The sequence below is a fragment of the Paroedura picta genome, chromosome 2 (assembly GCF_049243985.1).
Source record: "Paroedura picta isolate Pp20150507F chromosome 2, Ppicta_v3.0, whole genome shotgun sequence".
Taxonomy (NCBI): domain Eukaryota; kingdom Metazoa; phylum Chordata; class Lepidosauria; order Squamata; family Gekkonidae; genus Paroedura; species Paroedura picta.
In genome coordinates, this window is record NC_135370.1 from 23,950,833 (window position 1) to 23,969,303 (window position 18,471).

At 49.0% G+C, this 18,471-nt stretch overlaps 1 protein-coding gene across 4 annotated transcripts in view; it reads left to right on the forward strand.

The window, feature by feature from the left end:
- The window catches only part of AKAP19 (A-kinase anchoring protein 19), a 22,398-nt gene extending 11,687 nt beyond the window's left edge, over positions 1-10,711 (forward strand). For 3 of the 4 annotated variants that reach the window (XM_077319473.1, XM_077319471.1, XM_077319470.1), the window contains exons 2-3: positions 4,417-4,491; positions 8,180-10,711. In XM_077319473.1, the coding sequence (XP_077175588.1) occupies positions 8,309-8,581 (273 nt within the window). In that variant the 5' untranslated portion in view covers positions 4,417-4,491; positions 8,180-8,308 and the 3' untranslated portion in view covers positions 8,582-10,711. The remainder of the gene's footprint in view (positions 1-4,416; positions 4,492-8,179) is intronic. The other variant, XM_077319474.1, reaches the window with a different exon arrangement.
- The last annotated feature ends 7,760 nt before the right edge of the window (positions 10,712-18,471 follow it).

The window sequence follows — 18,471 nt, forward strand, 5'->3', positions numbered from 1 at the left end:
CCCGCGCATGCACACACGCACGTATGCGCCATGCGAGGCCAAAAATGCGCATGCGCTGTACTGTCACGCATGCGCAGCGTGCGAGGCCGGGCAATCGCCCTCCTTGCTGACGCCAGTCCCCAGCCTGAAAAAGGTTGGGGACCACTGGGCTGGAGGGCTCCCAGAATCACAATTTATTGACAGATTTATTTATTTATTTATGTTGAGATTTGGTGTCGCCCTGTCTTTGGAAACTCAGGGTGGTTTACAAGATCATAATAAAGATATATAAAACTCAGTAGATACCGAATCTAAACTTTACGCAGATCAAGTGGGTAGCTGCGTTGGTCTGAAGCAACACAACAAAAATAGAGTCCAATAGCACCTTTAAGACCAACAAAGATTGATTCAAGGTGTGAGCTTTCGAGGGCATATTAAAAACGAAAAACCACGCACACCATGAACAGGTTCTCAAGTAAACTCATTAAAATATTAGGAATCAAACGATGTCATCATCTTGTGTGTGTGTGTGTGTTTTGGGGGGGAGAGTGCATGCCCCCAAAAGCTCAACGCCTTGAATCAATCTTTGTTGGTCTCTATTTTTGTTGATTATACAGATCAATTCCCTGTGTGGAACATGGCTGCTTTGGAGCAGGGGTCTTCAACCCCCGGTCTGCGGCCCGGTACCAGGCTGCTAAGGCCATGGTACCGGGCTGCCAGCGGCCGCGCCTGCCTCCCCCCCCGCAGCGAGATGGGGGGAAGAGGAGCCACTGCGCATGCGTGTTTGCGCCCCCTGCTGGCGAAAACGCGCATGTGCGGCTGTTCTGCGCATGCACGTTAGCCCCACCTAGTGGCGAAAACGTGCATGCGCTGCAACTGCGCATGCACGTTTACGTGCAGCTGCTGTGGCCGGGCCGCCGGCTCTCTCCCACCCTCGGAGGCAGTCCCCGACTACAAGAAGGTTGGGGACCGCTACTTTGGAGGGTGGGCTTTACGGCATTATGCCCTGCTTCATCCAGCTCAACCCCAAAGGAACTCCTTAACCCATTCCGCACACGTCGGATAATGCACTTTCAATGTTCTTTGGCAGCTGGATTGTGCTGTGCAGAACAGGAAGATCTGCTTCTAAAGTGCATGTGACGTGCATTATCTATTGTGTACAGCAGGGGTAGTCAACCTGTGATCCTCCAGATGTTCATGGACTACAATTCCCATGAGCCCCTGCCAGCGTTTGCTGGCATGAACATCTGGAGGACCACAGGTTGACTACCCCTGCTGTACCCAATAGGCCCTGCTGGAGCAGGCAACCCTGAAATACACATAAAGGGATGCTGAACGCTTAGCTCATTTTATGAAAGCCAAGAAGATTCGGGAGTGCTTCAGAATGGCATAGTGGGCTTTTTTTTTTTTTTTTTTAACTTTCGTAGGTTTCTTTTAAATTTCAGGCTTTTTAAAGGGTTCCACTTTAGAACTCGGCTCTTCCCACATGCCCTCGGATGCCTCCCCCGTGCAAAGCAGGAAGCGTGACACCCTCTTGGCACTGGAAATCTTTGGCCTGCTCATACTACAGGCTGTCTTTTGCTGGCTTCTGCTCCAGGATGTATTAGCAGAATGTTTAACGGCAGAAGGGATCTGGTTGTGCTTATTCTGGAAGAGCTACAATCCAGACGCTCTAGGGTTGCCAGCCTCTAGGTGGGGCCACCCAAAATGGGGGTCACCCAAAATGACAGCTGATCTTCAGAGATCAGAAGCGGTAGCTTTGGAGGGTTGTCTCTGTGGCCATCAAATTCATCCTGAGCTCCCTACAGTCTCCAGACTCAGCCCTCTGCAGGGCTCTGTAACCAAATCTCCAGGAATTCTTTGACCTGGAGCTGGCAACCTTAAAAGCCTGTCAACTAACAAAGCAGAAGGGAGAAAAAACGTAACCCAGGAACGTGAGTTCAGGATTCAAGGTTGAAATGTAAAGGCCTAATGATTCCAAATTTCCACCTAAAGTGTTAAAATCATCAGTTCTATGAATACATGAATTTATTGCAAAACGATAAAAAACAATTTACAGGTCTAAATGATAGCTTCAAAACATAATATAGTATTCTCAAATAAGGACCATATTCTCAAATAAGGACCATATTCTCAAATAATTCTCAAATAAGGACCATATTCTCAAATAAGGACTATATTTGAGTATTCTCAAATGACCATATTCTCAAATAAGGACCATAAGGACCATATACTTGTGCATTTTGGCCAAATTGCCTTCTTCAGCGGTCAAACATGAATGTTACACAGTGGCTCCAGACTTTGAACGGATCAACAATAATTTCAAAAAGCTGAATCTAGTTGAAATAGCTTTAAAATTAATAACTCTGACTCAAGGCCAAGTTTCTTTTACTGCATACTATAATACGCTACTGGCTCCCTGTTGCATTTGAGATTTATTTTCTCGGGACCAGGACAGGAAGGTACATAATAAAATTACTAACTCAAATATGAGTACTCAACCAGGGCAAAAGTTATTTTGAAAGAGGTCTCTGCAGTGTATCTCGTCCTCGAGTCACAGTTATTGATTTTAAAGCCCTTTCAACTGGTTCCAACTTTTAGAAATTATTGTTGATTAGTTCAAAATCTGGACCCATTGTGTAATGTGTACATTGGAAAACGAAGGCCATTTGGCCGAAATGTGTATGGCCACGTTCACTTATGTCCCATGTTTGAGAATATGGTCTACTTTAATTCTGGCTTGAGGCCTATAAACTGTTTTTAAGCATTTTGCAATTAATACATGTATATTCTTCACATTGTTGATGATCTTAATGTTTTTGAGGAGAAGTTGGATTGTTAGGCCCGTGAATTTCGATTTTTTTTAACCTTTGGGTTCTGAATGAACCTTTAAGCACGTCTAACAACATTTGTATCCGGAATTTGGTGGTTGTGGGAGAATTGCAGGAGTGAGAGGCTAGCAAAGTGGGACTACACACGAGTTGACATATAGGGCTGAAATGTCCCGTCCCCCCATCCCTTCCGCAAACATACAGTTCGGTTAACTTTCTAGAGACCTGGGAAGTAGAACAGTATTGAAACTTGAAGGATTACCTTGAACTCTGCATTGCTAAAAAATTATAGGCTGAATATTTAATACTATTTACACTGGTATTCCTTGATTGTATTTCTGGTTCTGATCAGGGAAGGCCTTTGCCTCTCTGCTCTGTTGTTAAACCCCCAGAGGAACTGGTTGGCCACTGCAGTAAACAGGATGTTGGGATAGACCAGTGGTTCTAAACCTGGGGGTTGGGACCCCTTTGGGGGTCGAATGACCCTTTCACAGGGGTCGCATCAGGGGAGCACCATCTACACAACACCCTTGCGGGATAGATCGAGATAGAGCATTTGTCAGTCTGGAGCAGTGGAAAAGAGCGAGATCGGCATGGTGGGACAGGAGGCAGAACTGAACTGAGAAACCCCGTGGGGGAAACGAATTTATATACAATCATGAACAATGGATCTTCACGCCATTGGTCAGTTTGGGTTTAATTTCTGTGAAAGAACACTTGCATCATTTTATGGTTGGGGGTCACCACAACATGAGGAACTGTACTAAAGGGTCACGGCATTAGGAAGGTTGAGAACCACTGGGCTAGATGGACCACTGGTCTGATCCAGCAGGGCTCTTTTGATGTTCTTAGGAAGGCTTTGGCTTCTCTGCCCTGTTGTTGGCCCTTCAGATGAACTAGTTGGCCACTGTGTCAGGCAGGATGTTGGACTAGGTGGACTATTGGCCTGATCCAGCAGGGCTGTTCTTATATTCTTAGGAAGGCCTCAGCCTCTATGCCATGTTGTTGACCCTGTGGAGGAACTGGTTGGCCATATTGTGAGATAGGATGCTGGGCCAAGGAGATCACTGCTCAGATCCAGCAGGGCTCTTTGTATGTTCTAAACCCAATTTGGAATTTCCCAAGCCAGATTATAGGAAGGACTCTATGCTGAATCCCCACCCATTCCCTAAACCCCTCCCTCCCCAGGCGCCATTCCCAAATCTCCAGGAATTCTGGGAAGGTTCCTGTACCTTCTAAGCATTGTGTATGTGACCCACTATGATGATAAAGGACAAAACCATTTTTTTTAATCTGCCTTTTCTATCCAAACATCTCCCTAGAGAGGAGCCCCCTCGGGACCACGTCCTGGCAGCATGTCCTTATCAAACGTAACAAAACTAATTCAAGAAGGACTTTCTCACCCTTCAACTTTTGTCCTGCCCCCCTCCCCCAATGTCCGTCCTTTCTCCCCTGAAAGTTCTTTCCGAATTAAGGACTATTAATCCAAGGACAAAGAGGTCAAAAGGATTGTGGTTGTGTGTGTGTATAAGTGGTGGAATTTGGCGGGGTGGGGGGGTGAGCTTTGCCGCTTGTCTGAACAAGAATGAATTCTCTGTCTGTGCAGGAACTGAGACTTGGAGCCGTGCCTTGCGCTCTCTGGATCATTAGGAGAAAGACTCTCAAGGCGGGGCACTAATTGGTGAGTGGCCTATTGCAATGTTGGCGGGGGGGCGGAGTCACAGCAGGACTTTGCACGTTGGAAGAGACGGGTTTGGCCCAGCGGACTGTGGCTGGGGGGAGAGTTCTGGCCGAACTGAGGCCTCATTCTGGTAGCTGGGCATCACACTGAGGGAAACGGCGCATGCCTAGCACATTGATTAGGGTTGAATGTGCTGGGCTGGCTACCCCGAATGAGCCGGAGTGAAATGTTGGTCTGCTGGCAGAAAAGCTCTGAAGGCTGTGATTCCCAGCTTCCTTTAAAAACAACCCAGCTGAACACATGCAGTTTTCCAGCCACACAACCTGTGAGCATCTCTCAGCTGTCGCTCGGACTGCAGAGCGGGATTCAGCTAGATATTAAAATGACTTCGGTCATGCTGGTTTTCATGGGAGGCTTTAGAAGAAGAAGAGCTGGGGGGGTTTCGTACCCTACTTTTTGCTTCCCGAGGGAGTCTCAAAGGGGCTTACAATCGCCTTCCCTTCCTCTCCCTACAACATGCACCCTGTGAGGTAGGTGGGGCTCAGAGAGCTCTTAGAGAACTGCTCTGCAAGAACAGCTCAGAGAGAACTGGGACTGGCCCAAGATCATGCAGTACGTGGAGGAGGAGTGGAGAACCAAATCTGGTTCCCCAGATTGGATCCCGCCGCTCTTAAGCACCACACCAAGCTGGCCATTCAAGCAACCCTGTGTGTTCCAGTCGTTCTTTTAAAGCTCTACACACAGGAGTTGAGGAAAGTATTGATGGACATATATTATGGGCAACTTTCAGCCTGCGGAGAGCTCCACTGGTCCACTGAAGTACACAAACATGTGAAGCTGCCTTATCCTAAACCAGGCCCTTGGTCCGTCAAGGTCAGCATTGTTCACTCAGACTGTGCAGAAGAGGAAAATCTACTGTGAAAGTACACTGAAATGCACTTTAGATAATGCACTTTAGATAATGCACTTTAGATAATGCACTTTAGATAATGCACTTTAGATAATGCACTTTAGATAATGCACTTTTGCAGTAGGTTTTCCTGACTAAAAGAACATTAAAAGGTGAACAGAACCATTAAAAGGTGAACTGGCTTGGTTTTTGTTTTGTTTTTCTGGAGGGAAGGGGATTTAATTGGATTTAATTGGGGGGAAATGCTGTTATGTACTGACGTTTCAAGCCTCCAAAATTATCTTCAGTGTTCAACAAGAGGCGGCATACATGAGCGTATCACAGTATGCTGGTTTTGTAAAAACAACTCCCCAAACTCACCAGGCTCAATGTCTAAACTAGCCATGGTTTGTTTGTGTTGAAAAGTAAACACCACTGCTCCATATTTACAGGATACAAAAGGAAATACGTTTCTGCAGCTAGTGCCCCAGACAACTGTGCAGTCTTCTTCAGAGACAATGAAAGGGCAGAGGATGGCTACATGGTGCCTATACATTCACCCTTGCTTTTGAAGTTGGATTCTGTGGGGGAAAAGATTCCATACTAGTGCACCCCCCTCCCCCTTTGGTGCCTTTCATGTTTCCAGAGAGACAGTGAATTGATCTCCTTTCACACTAAAAACCCCCGACTGTGTTGAATCTCATAGCAATGGCTAGAGTTGACAGTGCAGAATTGGAAAATACCTGGAGATTTGGGGTGCAGCGTTTGAGGATTTGGGGGAGGGGGAGGGACTTTCATGGAGTTAATGTTGTACAGCTCACCTCCCACGGCAGCCATTTTCTGCAGAAGAACTGGTCTCTGCCCCATGGATCAGTTGTAACCGCAAATTTCCAGCTATGCTGGAATTTAGCCACCCTAGCAATGTTGTCAAGTAACGTCCCCCCTCCCCATTTCTTTGATTCCGTCCTTTAGGTCATTCGCTATTCCCGCTGCCACTTGTGCTCTTGTCCCGCCTCTTGGGGATGGTGCTCAATCTCTATTCCAAGCTCTGTTTCTAAGGCGAAGTTTGCAATTAGTAGCTAAAATTGGAACATCCACGCTTCAAGGCCTGGTGGGCATCATGGCTGATTAAGTGGGAAACAGCAATTAAGGAGGGCCTAACGGGCTCACCGTGTGAGTCACTCTGGGGACTTACTGGAATTATTTAAAGAAACGGCAAGATTCTTTTTCACAACTCCTGCTTGCGAACGCAAATATCAGGAAACAATTCGTTTGGGTACGTGCAGAGCAGTTAGTGGGCTGAGGTGTATTGTCACCACTTGTAATGCTAGATTTCTTGACGTTGTAGACCATGAGCTTTTGGCTCGCCACCTCATTGATGCTGGAATCCAGGGGACAGCACTACGGGGGCTAGTCTCCTTTCTTCAGGGTCGAGGACAGAGGGTTGCGGGTGGGGAGGACCAATCCCAATGCTGGATACTCCACAGGGAGTTCCGCAGGGGGCGGTCCTTTCCCGGATGTTGTTCAACATCATCACGTGCCCTCTTGCCCAGCTGCTGTGAGGGTTTGGGCATGGGTGTCCCCAATATGCTGGTGACACCAAGCTCTATCTCCTGATGAGCAACCAGCTGAATTCCCTCCTGGAACAACTTGCCAGTTCTCTGGAGACTGTGGCTGAGTGTCTAAAGCAGAGATCTTAAGCGGAACCCTTCAAAGATCGAGGGCCTGTGGCCAGGTAGGAAGGGGACAGTGGAGGAAGTATGCCTGACCAGCATGGATGGCATTCCGTTTACCACTGCACAACCAGCCAGGAATCTGGGAGGGATATTTGTTGTCTCCCTTTCCATGGAGGCTCAAGTCACTAGAATAGCTCAACTGGCATTCTGCCACTTGCACCAGCCTAAGCTACTAGCGCCCTACCTGGCCCCAGATCACTTAGCCAGTTATCCATGCAACGGTCTCCTCCAGACTAGACTTCTGTAACTCGCTCTATGCAGGCCTTCCCTTGTCTGTACTCCAGAAGTTACAACTGGTTAAAAACACACCTGCGGGACTCCTCACCAGAACACTGTGGAGGACTCATATGTCCTGTGCTGAGGCAGCAAAATTGGCTTCCAGTGGAATACTGGGCCCACTCTGCACATGTTAGATAATGCACTTTCAGTGCACTTTTGCAGTACATTTTCCTGTTCTGCACAGGGAAATCCAGCCGCGAAAGCACATTGGAAATGCATTATCCAGTGTGTGCAGAATGGACCCTGGATTAGGTTCACGGTATTGGTTTTGACCTTTAAGGCCATTCACAGTCCGGGCCGGGTGTACCTGAGGGACCACCTCTACAAATATAGCGCCCTCCCCCCTCCGATGAGCATTCTCTGCCGGTTCCAACAGGCTAGTGGTCCTTGGCCCAAGAGAAATCTGCCTGGTCTCGACCAGGACCGGGGCCTTCTCTTTCCTGGCCCCCACATGGTTGGACAAGCTTCCAGAAGAGACACAAGCCTTGTTGGAACTCGTAGAGTTCTTCAGGGCCTGCAAGATTGAGCTAGGCCTCCAGTTTAGGCCAGGCTGCAAGGAACATCTTAAGAGCATGACCCCTAGAGAGATGGACTGGGCCTGGAACTCCAGAGGATACCGGCTGCCGTTCGGTGACAGGTTTTAGCAAGCTTATTTATTGTTTTATGGTATGACTGGTTTTAAATTGTCGAACACCGCCCCGAGAGGGCTGGGTCGAGAGGGGTGGCTTTACAAATCCAATCAATCAGCTAGCTAAACCCCAAATATTAAATGTTCTCTCCGCAGGAACTACGAGCTTGGATCGGCCCATTATTCTCACTTTGGCTCAACAGCAAGCGGTGTTCCGTTTCTCTTGAGAGGAGACTATTCCAAGAGGAAATCGGAGGGGATTTTTTTTAAAACCACCGCTATACCATGGGATGTATTAAATCGAAAGGCACCTTCTCGGCCTCAAACACGATTTTGGACGATGGAAGCAAGGCCATCGGCGCGTACAACGGGGGCTACGGCGGCGACGCGCCACCTCTCATCCAAGGGAGGCCGGTGGTGAGCTCTTCCACAAGCACCGTCATCCTGGACTTTGCGCACCGACTCTCCCAGGAGATTCTGGATCAGGCCGTGAAGCAGTGGGCGGTGACGGAAAGCAAGTACAGCGACATCCCCTTCATCGAGAGCGACGTGCCATGAAGGGCCGGGTTAGTCGAGACCCTCGCCGGCCGTCTCGCGTTCTGGTGCTAGCGCAAATAAAGCCAAGTTCGCACAACAGACGTTGTGTCTTTACGGTGCCCGTTTCCCAGGTGCAGCGAGGTTTGACCAAGGCTACATAGTCCCTTCCTGGAAAGCCAGAGTCGCATCTGTGTTTCTAGGGATGGCTTGTTAGGCTACGTGTATCGATAAATCCTGTTTGGGACCAACACTAGCGCTCAATTGGGAATGCAGGAGCCCATGGTCTGCTGCTGCGGGGGGTAGAGTTGAGGCCATGAGTCGAGGCCAGGTATGGCTGCATTAGGGCTGGGGCAGGCTGAGAACGGCAAGGATCCGCAGGTATGTGAGCGGCCGGTTTGCTCAAAGAAGCACACGCTGCTGGTTGCTTAAATGAAGCGCTGAAGTCCCGTATATCACAGTTGAAGACGGTTCAGCAGGAGCTGATTGCAGCTATTGAAAGAGAGAGGGCAGAATCTTAATTTGAGGGTGGACCGCCATAATGGGCTACCCCACCCCCCAGCCAATAGGGCTTCCTTTCCTGAACATATCGGCTCCCCCCAAGACCTGTTGTTTACAGCTTCATTCAGATACCAAAGACTTGCCCAAACAAGGGTGGGAGGGGACGGTGAGGCCGTTCAAAAGATGGCGCACCTTCTGGAATGTCAGCGGCAGCGCAGGGCAAGATGGCGGCTCAGCTGTTCCCACTGTAGATCCTTCTCCATCTCTTTGCTCGAGGTTCTCAGTTATACTGCAGCAAAGCAGAGCTGGCGATCAGAGGTTAGAGAAACCGGGAAAGAGCGGGATAAGTTTTTGCAGCACAATTTGTAAGAGAAGGAAGGAAAACCAGTAGCTGAAAAAGAAAAGTTGGTTCAGTGATTGATGGGTGCAGTTAAAAAAAACGGCACACAGATGGTTCCCTTAGAGCAGGGGTGGCCAAACTGTGGCACTCCAGATGTCCATGGACTACAATACCCATGAGCCCCTGCCAGTATGCTGGCAGGGGCTCATGGGCATTGTAGTCCATGGACATCTGCAGAGCCACAGTTTGGCCACTCCAATGGGTCTAGATTTGAGTCTGGTAGAGATTTCAAGAGTCAAGGTTCCCTTCCTCGGTCAAAGCTCCCTTCGCATCTGACAAAGAGAGGGTTGACTCTTGAAAGTTTATCCCTCTGAAATTCTTCTCTGGGCTTGCTGCTGGACTCAAATCTAGCTGTCTGACTGTGGACTGTCATGGCAACCCACTGAAATGATCTCTTGGTTTATATGCGGACGGTATTCGCCAAAAGATGGCTAATGGAATGGAAGCAGAAGAGCCCCACTTGCAGTAGGCCTGCCAACTTGGAGAACTGGTCCAAAGGAGACCTAAAATGACAACTTTGTAGCCTCGGACCACTATGTCTTCACCCGCTGGGGACACCATTTCGAAACATGGCTGTATCTGTGCATATATATATAATAGCAGGAAGGATCACCGGATAGGCCCCTGCATTTTATTCTGGCAGGTGGAATAGCTATTTGAAGAGGTGGGGGGAAACGATCCTTACCCTGGAGGCTGAATCTCTTCTTTCTAGCAGAGTGCAGCTCCCACTGGGTTTGATAGGCACGGAGGGGGCTGGGAAGAGAGGGGAGCAGTGGGAAATCCAAGCACAGCTGGAAAGCAGCATGACTTCTCCTGGGCTGGAACTCCAGGTGAAGCTCTTGGTGTTTATGAATGTTCATCTGCCTCTTTGCGCCATTGAATGCCATTGATAGGGCTGACCAAATGCCTGATGGGGCTCCCCATTAGACGATCAGCGCTCTAGAGGATTCCGCGTTCTACGAAAATAACGCAGAAAGTCAAAGCTCTTGTGAGATACGATGTAGCGCGGGGTGCAACCAGACTCACTTTCATCTTCAAAAAGATGTAAGCAGATAGGAAATCATGGCCACTGTGCTTTAAAGCTGCAACAGATCTTTGTAAACGAGATATTCCATCTATCAGGAAAGGGGACTCTACCCTCAACTATAGTGTATTACAATCTATTTTTACAATATTTGTTACATTTTCTTTCTACCCAGAGAACGTTGTGATTAACCACTTGGAATCGTGTTTGAATAAAACAAAATTTCGTACTTCTGTGTGTTTTTCAAGAGAACTTAAAATATATAAGACTGGCTAAGGATGCTCGAAGAAACAGAGAGGAGGGGAAAAGCAGGATGGCGTTCGTAGAGAGCTAGCCTAGTGTAGTGGTTAAGAGCAGTCTGGAGAGCTGGGTTGGATTCCCCACTCCTCCAACACAGTAGACCTTGGACTAGTCACAGTCCTTTTAGAGCTGTTTTCACAGAGCAGTTCTCTCAGAGCTCTCTCAGCCCCACCTACTCCACAGGGAGAGTGTGAATTGTAAGCCACTTTGAGACTCCTTCGGGTAATGAAAAGTGGGGTATAAAACCCAACTCTTCTTCTCCTTTTTGAGAAAATATAACGTAGGGTGGCCAGACTTGAAGCAGGGGCCTCTCACAGCCAGACTCGAAGGTCAGCTGGCCAGCGGGGGGAATTTAGACCCCCCCAAAAAAACATCGACGTTCAGTGATGTGCCTTCATCATTGCCTATGTGACCTGGAAGTGACATCATCACATCAGGGCAACACTGGCATTTAGGCAGACCATAGAGTTTTTGCCCACATACTAGAGTGTTGTCGTGACGTGATGGTGTCACTTCTGGGTCATGCAGGCAGTTGTGACAGAGGCATGTTGCTGCAGGTTGCCTGAGCCTGCGCCCGGTAGGTACCCTCCCGATTCCCTACCCATTCCCAGGAGAGACCTGGCAGCCCTCGTGCAAAGCGATGACTGACTTCCCTTTTCTTTCAGCCTAAATGGTGTATTTGGGAACTGGGCCTGAGATGTGATGAAACCATTAAGATGTGGAGCAGGGGCAGTCAAACTGAGGCCCTCCAGATGTCCATGGACTACAATTCCCATGAGCACTTGCTCATGGGAATTGTAGTCCATGGACATCTGGAGGGCCGCAGTTTGACTACCCCTGAGGAAAGCACCGCAATTTTGCTGACAGACCAAGTTAGGGTAGGAACGCTAGCCTCCAAGAGGGACCTGGTCATGCCGCCTGAATAACAGCTCATCCCTACGTGAGAGAAAAGGGATGCTTGGGAGGGTGAACTTTATGGCCTTGTACTCCACTGAGGTCCCCGTCCCCCTTAGGCTCCACCCACAAATCTCTGGTAGTTTCCCATCCTGGATCTGGCACCCCTGCCCCTAATGCCACCAGTAGCTAGAGGGGACCTGATGACTCTGTGTTAGGGCAAGGCTTGCTTGAACAGTGGTTCCCAAACCTCCTAATGCCATGACCCTTTAATACAATTCCTCCTGTTATGGTGACCACCAACCATATAATTATGCAAGGGTTCTTTCACGGAAATTAAACTGAAACTGACCAATGGCATGAAGATCCCTTGTTCATGATTGTATATAAATTGGTTCTCCCCCCCCCCCCCCGGGTTTCTCAGTTCAGTTCTTGTCCCGCCATGCCGATCTCGCTCTTTTCCGCTGCTCCAGACAGACGAACGCTCTATCTCGACCTACCCCGCAAGGCTGTTGTGTGGATGGCACACCCCTCCCCCGGCCAAGCTGCTTGCCCTGCCGTGACCCCTGTGAAAGGGTTGTTTGACCCCCCCAGGCCAGGAACCACTGTGCTTGAGTGTCTTTCCTCTCTGTTTCATGAAGACGTTAATTCTATTAAATCTCAGCAAAAGGTTCCTGTACCGTCAATTGACGGTTGTGTGTTCTGAGCGTGGGTGGGTCTATTATATCAATATTTTTTTTGTGGCCAATCTCTCGTTCGCCGCCGCAGAATGTTTTGGGCGACCTGCTGAATCCTTTTCTTCCACTTCCCCACAACTTACCTTCCTTCCTCAGAGCAACCCAAATTCTGAAATGGTCACCGTTGTCTGTCGCCATGGAAACGAGCAGGAAGAAGACGATGACCCACGGTTTGACTCACCAGGCTATAAAAAGCACATTAAGTGCAAGCGCTCAACCGGTAGAAGAAAACACCTACAGCCACTTGGGGGGGGTGCAGGGTCTGGATTCGACCATCACCTGTTTGTTTTGATGGTCCAAGGGGACCTTTCCTTCGCCCATTCACAACCAGGAAAACTGTGCTGGTTCACTGTGGGCTGAACTCAGGTGTGAAAAACTGCCAAGTTGCAGCTGACAGAGCCACTCGGTAGAGTTTTCAAGGCAAGAGTTGAACAGGTTTGCCATTGCCACCTTCTGCCTGGGAACCCTGGGCATCTTTGGTGGCCTCCCGCCCTGCTTAGTGCCAGCTTGGTGTAGTGGTTAGGAGTGCGGACTTCTAATCTGGCACGCCTGGTTCGATTCTGCTCTCCCCCACATGCAGCCAGCTGGGTGACCTTGGGCTCACCACAGCACTGAGAAAACTGCTCTGACCGAGCAGGAATATCAGGGCTCTCTCAGCCTCACCCACCCCAGGGTGTCTGTTGTGGGGAGAGGAAGGGAAGGCGACTGTAAGCTGTTTTGATCCTCCTTTGGGTAGAGAAAAGTGGCATATAAGAACCAACTCTTCTTTTTGCCTGAGGCTGGATGAAATGATGCTGGCCTAGGCCATCCAGGTCAGGACCAGATGTGAACAGATGCACGCTAGTCCTCCAACGGAGGCCAGAACCAGTAGAGCAGGGGTAGTCAACCTGTGGTCCTCCAGATGTCCATGGACTACAATTCCCATGAGCAAATGCTGGCAGGGGCTTATGGGAATTGTAGTCCATGGACATCTGGAGGACCACAGGTTGACTACCCCTGCAGTAGAGCACAGGCAGAGGCAGTGAGATAGGTTCGTGGAGGAGGGGTCTATCAGGGGCTTCTAGGCATAGTGACTAAAAGGCACATCCATTTTCAAAGGCAGGCAGCCTCTGAATCGTAGGCGGGGTCTAGGGGCTTTTTACCCACTCCCACTCTGAATAAATCTCTGTCATCTACCCTGAATTCGATTTCCAATTAGATTTGGGGCGCTTTAAATTTTCCCTCTGCAACATGCATGATTGACCCTACCTCACCCCCCCCCCCCTGGGCAGGACGATAGCCTCCAATCTCTATAAGGCAATTACACCTATGTGTGCATTATAGTTTGCTTCCTTTGAAGTATTATCATGTATGTATGTATGTATGTATGTATGTATGTATGTATGTATGTATGTATGTATGTATGTATGTATGTATGTATATGAGCCTCTTGTGGCACAGGGTGGTAAAGCAGCTGACATGCTGTCTGAAGCTCTGACCATGAGGCTGGGTGTTCAGCCTTCCATCCTTCCGAGGTCGGTAAAATGAGTACCCAGCTTGCTGCTGGGGGGGGTAAACGGTAATGACTGGGGAAGGCACTGGCAAACCACCCCGTATTGAGTCTGCCATGAAAACGCTAGTGGGCGTCACACACACACACACATATGGAGTAGAAGCCTCCAATCTTAAAAACTGGGGTTGATTCCCCACTCTTCCTTCACATGCAGCTAGTTGTGTGACCTTGGGCCAGTCAGTTCTCTCAGAGCTCTCTGTTTCATCTACCTCACAGGGTGTCTGCCACGGGGAAAGGAAGGGAAGGCCATTGTCAGCCGCTTTGAGACACAGGAGAATCTGCTGGGTGACCTCGGGCCAACCCCAGTTCTCTCAGAACTTTCTCAGCCCCACCTGCCTCACAAGGGGCCTGATGTTAGGAGAGGAAGGGAAGGCCATTGTCAGCCACTTTGAGACTCCTTTGGCTAGTAAAAAACCTTTCAAGTACCAAAAAAAACCAGCTCTTCTCCCTCTTGTCTGTTTTTAAAGGGTTAGCCTTCCTCGCTAGATTCTAGAGCGGGGATGTCAAACATACGGCTTTTATCAGGCCCAGGAAGAACTGACAACCTTTAGTGGCCAATGAGAGAGGCTGTGAATTATGTTTCTGAACACTGTCCCACTGCTAATACATAAGGGCCGGTGGAAGCAGGAGGGTGGGCATCAGGGAGATACTTTGAGGACATCCTGTAAGTGTTAAACGCTTAGAGCATGTTTGTATTTTGAGTGAAAGACATCGTGACTGGGCTTTGCCCGTGTCCTTCATAAAGCTTTTATCTCCAGCAGTTGCTTTACATTTCATGGCACAGAGGGCTCAACTGACAAAGGGGCATTTCGATCAGAAGTGGCCCTCGTAACAAATGAGTTTGACCCCTCTGGGTTGGAGTGTGCAGAATATAACAGATGGAATTTGCAGCAGTTCTTTGGGACAGGATTATCACAAGTCATTCTATGTTTGCTTTAACAGGAGGACTGTGCAAAGAGAAACTTTGCTCCGTTGCTCGAGACCAACACCACTGCCCAGCTGAAGACGTTAGCATGCACACCAATGCTTCTACCCAGAATTAAACTCTGTTGGTCTTAAAGGTGCCCCTGGACTCAAACTTTGTTCTGTTGCATGAAACCAACATGGCCACCCACCAGAATTGATCCAGGGGCACCTTTAAGGCCAACAGAGTTTAATTCTGGGTCAAAGCTTTTGTGTGCCTGCACATTCTTCAGGTAATAGCCCAGTTGGGAAGAAGAAGAAGAGTTGGTTTTACCCAAAGGAGTCTCAGAGTGGCTTACAGTCGCCTTCCCTTTCCTCTCCCCATCACAGACACCCTGTGAGGGAGGGGAGGCTGAGAGAGCCCTGAGATTACTGAAGAAGAAGAAGAAGAAGAGTTGGTTTTTATATGCTGCTTTTCTCAGCCTGAAGGAGTCTCAAAGCAGCTTACATTTGCCTTCCCTTTCCTCTCCCCACAACAGGCACCCTGTGAGGTGGGTGAGGCTGAGAGGGCCCGGATATTACTGAAGAAGAAGAAGAAGAGTTGGTTCTTATATGCCGTTTTTCTCTACCCGAAGGAGTCTCAAAGCGGCTTATGATCGCCTTCCCTTCTTCTCCCCACAACAGACACCCTGTGAGGGAGGTAAAGCTGAGAGAGCCCTGATATTCCTGCTTAGAACAGCTTTCTCAGCGCCCTGGTGAGCCCAAGGTCACCCAGCTGGCTGCATGTGGGGTAGGAGCATGGAATCGAACCCAGCTCACCAGATTAGAAGTCCCCACTCCTAACCACTACACCAAACTGAAGCGACAGAACTAAGGTTGAGTCCAGGGGCACCTGTTACATCCCCAGTCGCCTTCTCAAATAAACAGGCTTGGCACATTCAGCAAAAGCGATTTATTGAAAAGAAACAAACTAAGCTCATGATACCTTTTGTTGAGATTAGCTTGCAATCCCTAAAGAGATCCATATACTCCCCATCGGCGCCACCCTCATGCCACGTCATACCATCCCATTTCCGGAGGGAACCTCCCCCACTTTCCCAGGTACATTTCTTACGCCCAGGTGTGAGACCTCACAGCGCCAAGGACAGAACTGTAGAGAGCCCTGAAGCTTCCTCTCTTCCCAACGCCCATCTGTCAACATAAAGTTAACAGGCAGCCTACACAGAGATCAAACTGAAACTATAAACAACTCTCTACTCCCAAATGTTGCCAAGCTCTCCCATTCCCCCTCCCACAGGAAACAGAAGCACACAAACAGTAAAGAGAACGGCAGGATCCTGATGCCAACACAGATCCTGACTGCACCTTGAAGACCCACCAAGTTGACCTCTAGGTACAAGATTTTGTGTGCAGGCATACTCAGAAATGCACATCCATGTGACAGCCGATACCCAGAATGAAATGTTAGTCTTAAAGGTGCCGCTGGGCTCAAGATTAGTTCTCACACCTGCTTGTTAACGCTGTATACTAATGTGCTGCTATTCACAGGTCTTCCCAATGGCTTTGATCCAATCTTAGCTATACTTACCAGTTAGTTCTGAATCTTGACTCAGATAAGTTCTCCCTGGCAACTAACTCGCCCCCCCCCCCCCAGCCTCTGTCTACCTACATTTAATGGTTGTGGAAGTCCAATCCTTCTGAAGAAGCATGCGTGCACATGGAAGCTTGTACCCAGAATTAAGCTGTTGGTTTTAAAGGGGCCCCTGGATGCAGACTCTGGGCAAACTGTTAGGCCTTTCCTGCAGAAATAAGGAGGAGGCATCAAACTGAAGGTGGGCCAAAGCAGGAGGGGCTTGACGGGGAAAGCAAAGGGGAGCAGGGGAAACCGGGCTGCAGGTTTGAGTAATTGCCAGGATACAGCAATTAAGAACTATCTGATTAACTCAAAAGATTCCCCAGAATCTCAGATTTAAAAAATAATAATTGTAAGGTCATGGATGTCAATTAGCAAGACCTGGAAAGGGACGTGAATGACCAGGCATTTTGAAGGTCATTAATTCAGTTTTCTTTTCTCCTCTGTCAAGTCGCAGCCGACTCACGCCAACCCAGCAGGGCTTTCGAGGCCAGAGAGGTTCATAGGTGGTTTTTGCCTTGGCCTTTCTCACCTCCTTTCTAACTCATGTGCACCTCTAAGATGGTGACTTCCGCTTTGTAAACACAAGTGTGTAAAGCGCCATAGTCCCAGCCAATTTACAGCAAACCCGACTTAAAGCAAATTAAGCAGAGGCAGTTTGCCATGGCCTTCCTCTGCAGAGTCCTTCTTGGTGGTCTCCAAGTACTGACCCTGCTTAGCTTCTGAGAACTGAGAAGCAGAGGTGGTTGGCCATTGCCTTCTTCTGCAGAGTCCTCCTTGGTGGCCTCCAAGTACTGACCCTGCTTAGCTTCTGAGAACTGAGAAGCAGAGGTGGTTGGCCATTGCCTTCTTCTGCAGAGTCCTCCTTGGTGGCCTCCAAGTACTGACCCTGCTTAGCTTCTGAGAACTGAGAAGCAGAGGTGGTTGGCTATTGCCTTCTTCTGCAGAGTCCTCCTTGGTGGTCTCCAAGTACTGACCCTGCTTAGCTTCTGAGAACTGAGAAGCAGAGGTGGTTGGCTATTGCCTTCTTCTGCAGAGTCCTCCTTGGTGGTCTCCAAGTACTGACCCTGCTTAGCTTCTGAGAACTGAGAAGCAGAGGTGGTTGGCCATTGCCTTCTTCTGCAGAGTCCTCCTTGGTGGCCTCCAAGTACTGACCCTGCTTAGCTTCTGAGAACTGAGAAGCAGAGGTGGTTGGCTATTGCCTTCTTCTGCAGAGTCCTCCTTGGTGGTCTCCAAGTACTGACCCTGCTTAGCTTCTGAGAACTGAGAAGCAGAGGTGGTTGGCCATTGCCTTCTTCTGCAGAGTCCTCCTTGGTGGTCTCCAAGTACTGACCCTGCTTAGCTTCTGAGATCTGAGAAGCAGAGGTGGTTGGCCATTGCCTTTTTCTGCAGAGTCCTCCTTGGTGGTCTCCAAGTACTGACCCTGCTTAGCTTCTGAGATCTGAGAAGCAGAGGTGGTTGGCCATTGCCTTCTTCTGCAGAGTCCTCCTTGGTGGTCTCCAAGTACTGACCCTGCTTAGCTTCTGAGATCTGAGAAGCAGAGGTGGTTTGCAATGGACTTCCTCTGCAGAGCTTTCCTTGGTGGTCTCCAAGTACTGACCTTGCTTAGCTTCTGAGATCTGAGAAGCAGAGGTGGTTGGCCACTGCCTTCCTCTGCAGAGCCGTCCTTGTTGGGCTCCCTTCCAAGTACTGACCTGCTTAGCTTCTGAGATCTGACAAGTTGGGGCTACACCATACCCCCTTCCCACACCAGTAATAGGAAAATGTATATAAAGTGCCATCAAGTCACAAGCAACGTATGGCAAGCCCAGCCATGGCAAGTGAGAAGCAGAAGTGGTTGGCCATTGCTTTCCTCTATAGAATCCTCCTTGGTGGCCATCCACCCAAGTAGTAACCCTGCTTGGCTTCTGAGATCTGACGAGATTGAGCTCTACCATGCCACCTTATCTTTTTTTAAAAAGGCATTTCCC